Raw genomic sequence first — 3418 nt, forward strand, 5'->3', positions numbered from 1 at the left:
CAATAATTTTGCCTGGCAATACGCCCCTCCATGCCTGATGCAGCCCCTGTCGAAGTTAGGCGGTGATGGTGGTGGTGGTGTGTGTGTGGGGGGGCGGGGGGTTGTTATCTGTTAGTGTTTCTTTAAAACTTTAAGGGTGAAAAGCAGCAAGACAAGCCCTCATGGACAGCTTTAAGGTCAAAAAAGGAAGGAAGAGAAGGGAAAAAAAAACAGACTCTAAGCAGAGGTTTGTCTGTTTCTCTTACAGTCAATTGCTTGGAAATTTGCCCCCCACCCAATTTCGGTAAAAAATATATCATTTTTTTGTTGGAAAGGAATAATTTAACTGGCAATGTTGCTTTTTTTCTTTCCCTCTTTTTTAAGCCCCTAGCAACGGCAATCTTTAAACCTTAAACACTGGAGATGCTTTTCAAAAGATCTAGCGTTCAGGTCGAGTTGCATCAAATGTTAGTGCAGTGATTAGTGCGGCTGCATTCTATTGAAAAGGTTGGAGGTTCACATTCTGGTTAGGGAGAAGTGTTATTATCCTAAAACATTTCTTTAATTGGTTATAATTTAATCATTGACAAATAAAATAAATAAATACTAGAGCTGTCAGGCGATTAAAATTTTTAATTGCGATTAATCGTATTCTCCATAGTTAACTCGCGATTAATCGCAAATTAATATGTGGCCTTTTTTAAGGAAATAAATGTGTGTTTCGTGGAATTTAGCAGTTCTACAATAATTATGAAAACAAGAATGACAAAATTAATAGTTTTCATCAGAAATACTTTATTTTGTATCATTGTATTGAGATAAACTTTCTTAACAATCAAAGGCTGTAACATAAAATGCCTAACAAAAACCCAAGTGCACGTGAAGGGCATTTTAAATTCAAAACTTCAATCAACGTTCAGTAAAATAAAATAAAAAACATCAAAAATAACATTTCTATAACACTTTCATATTCATTTTTTGTCAGGACCAAATCTTTTCCTCCTCTGCTGAACTACAGTAATAAATGAAATAGAGATTTATCATTTCCAATTAACTTTTGTTTTTTAAAACATTAAAGACTGAGAAAAGCGGGATACACTGTGGATAGTTTGACAGTCTGTTACTGCCGCCGCGTTCTCTGGCTGCAGCTCGATGCAGCGACGTGTCCAGCGGATCTCACGCCATGAATATGCCGGCAGACAGACCGCTATGCTGGGGTTGGATCACGCTTAAACCTCCAGAACATTTAAAATGTCCCCCGGTGCGCTTGCTGTTCGGAACGTCGGGGGTCTGCAGCTCTCGGGACGCGGCGCCGGACGCGAGCCGGTACCACCAGACGTGGTACTGGACGCGAACCGGAGCCGGGTTAGGGTGCAGGAGCTCTCCAGGTCCTAGCGCCGGCCGGTTTTAGCTCGCAGCTCGGTGGTTGGAGACCCGCCTGTGATCTAGTGAGAGCAGCCGGTGAGTTAGAGGGTGATGAGGGACGCCTGCGCGGTATGGAAAGGCACGTATGAGAAAATCCGTGATTAATGCGTCAAAAAAAATTTGTCGGCGTCACGCACATGTCAAATTAACGCGTTTTTAACTCAACAAATCTGACAGCCCTAATAAATACATATATCAACATATTCAAAGCAGCTGCTGTATTTTTTTTTTTTTTTTTGTCGGGCTGTGGTATTTGAGTGTGGGGGGGGCAAAAATCACGTTTTCGTTTTACCTAGGGCGCCATCCAGCCCAGAGCCGGGCCTGGATGTTGATGATGTAATCAGCAGGTGGAGTGTCATCATTCTCCTCCTGAACTTCATAACATTTTTCTTATTATTTCATTTGAACAGACCATTTTCACAGTGACATCAGACAAAATGGCGACAGGCCTGAAAACGCGAAAAGTGACTTCTGTTGTTCGGGTTTGGAACGGCAGAGCTGACAACTGAATGTTGTTTGACACAATTTTACATAAGTAATAAAAGGTAACATAACCAGAAAAATGAACAACATTTATTTTATAAAAGTCCTGCTGAACCGTATTTTCATTTCCTGACTTAGATCGTTCACAAATCTAAATATAAATGGGAATAATCCTTCAATATTTGATGTTTTATTAAAAATATCGACCTTTCATTTGAGCAGATATTATTCTAACAGGCTCGTCGAGAAGCTTTAGTCCTTCAGAATCTACTGGAATGATCGTGTTAACGTTTGAAGAGTTATAGTAAATCAAAGAACATAAATACTGAAGCTCCAGTGTAGCGATCAGGCTAAGAACCTGAAGAGTAGCTCCTTCCACTTCCGGAGCATCAAATTCCTGAAAACATTCTTGGACCTGTGTCAAGTAGCCAGGCTTACTTGAGGATCGGAGATGACCTCGGAGAAGTGTTTCCACGTGAAAGCGCCGCCCTGCAGCAGGACGTCTCCTCCTTGCTCGGAGCTCTGGCCGCTCAGGATCAGCAGCTTAAAGGCCGCGGGGTCGGTGATCAGAGAGCGAGCCTGTACACAGGAGGGACATGCAGAGCGTCGGTGTTCAGCTCCTGAGGGTTCAGACTCATCGTCAGTGTGGTCTTCAGAGGGGAAGCGCTCAGACATCATCACACAAAACTCCTTTCAACAAAGCAATCTAAAATCTTTTAAAGGTTATTTTTGTTTTTACTGCAAAAATAAACTTTTGAAGAAGCTTCTATTTTTATCCTCCATTGATGCCACAGACTTTTCAGACACTTGACTGTTCAATCAAATGGTCTTCAGAAGAGGATTTTGAAACCAGACTCACATTTAGAGAAGGTCAGAAACAGAAGAACACAAACATGTGAGGCTGGCTCTGAAGTCTAAAGACACATTTGGGTCTTTTTCTGAGTCGAGCTGCTTTCTATGGAGCTTTTTTAGGGCCATAAATATTTGAAACCCAAAATAAAACATTTTGAAAAAATTATTGGTTTTTGGCCTAAAAAAATGTAAAATGCCCAAAACTTTTAGCCATTCTAAAATAAACTTTATTATTTTCAGCAATTATGTTCTGTTTATTAGGTTTCAAAACTCAAAACTTCAATTTCAATTTTTTTTTTCACTTTCAACTTCTTTTTTGTTTTTCAAATCTGAAAATTTCAGTTTCAAAACTTTTGGCCCACTTTGGCTGCATTGGGGCAGGGCTAGTATTTAACAGTGTCTTCTATTTAACACAGCGTTCTGTAGGGTTAACGAGGGCGACCCACCACAGAGCCAGTTCATGCAAGCATACAGATGTTTTCTACGCCTGGATTTAACTCAGTAGGATGGCGCTTTGAACAGGCTAGAACAGAGTTTTGGACGTGCGGTTGATATGCGGTAACACTGCTTTTTACAGCCGTCCTGGGACAACTTCAGACTATGATAGTACAGACTAAACAGACATTTTCTGACTGTAATTACCACAGTTCTCAGAGTCAGTAATTACCCCGGGACTGAA

The 3418-nt window shown here is 40.8% G+C and overlaps 1 protein-coding gene across 1 annotated transcript in view; it reads right to left on the minus strand.

The window, feature by feature from the left end:
* map1aa (microtubule-associated protein 1Aa) overlaps nt 1-2466 on the minus strand; it is a gene marked incomplete at its 5' end in the record, with an annotated part of 17764 nt that extends 15298 nt beyond the window's left edge. Inside the window, 1 exon segment of the mRNA XM_024265062.1 lies at nt 2326-2466. Within this exon segment, the coding sequence (XP_024120830.1) occupies nt 2326-2466 (141 nt within the window).
* Nucleotides 2467-3418: the final 952 nt, after the last annotated feature.

The sequence above is a fragment of the Oryzias melastigma genome, linkage group LG3 (assembly GCF_002922805.2).
Source record: "Oryzias melastigma strain HK-1 linkage group LG3, ASM292280v2, whole genome shotgun sequence".
Classification (NCBI taxonomy): Eukaryota; Metazoa; Chordata; class Actinopteri; order Beloniformes; family Adrianichthyidae; genus Oryzias; species Oryzias melastigma.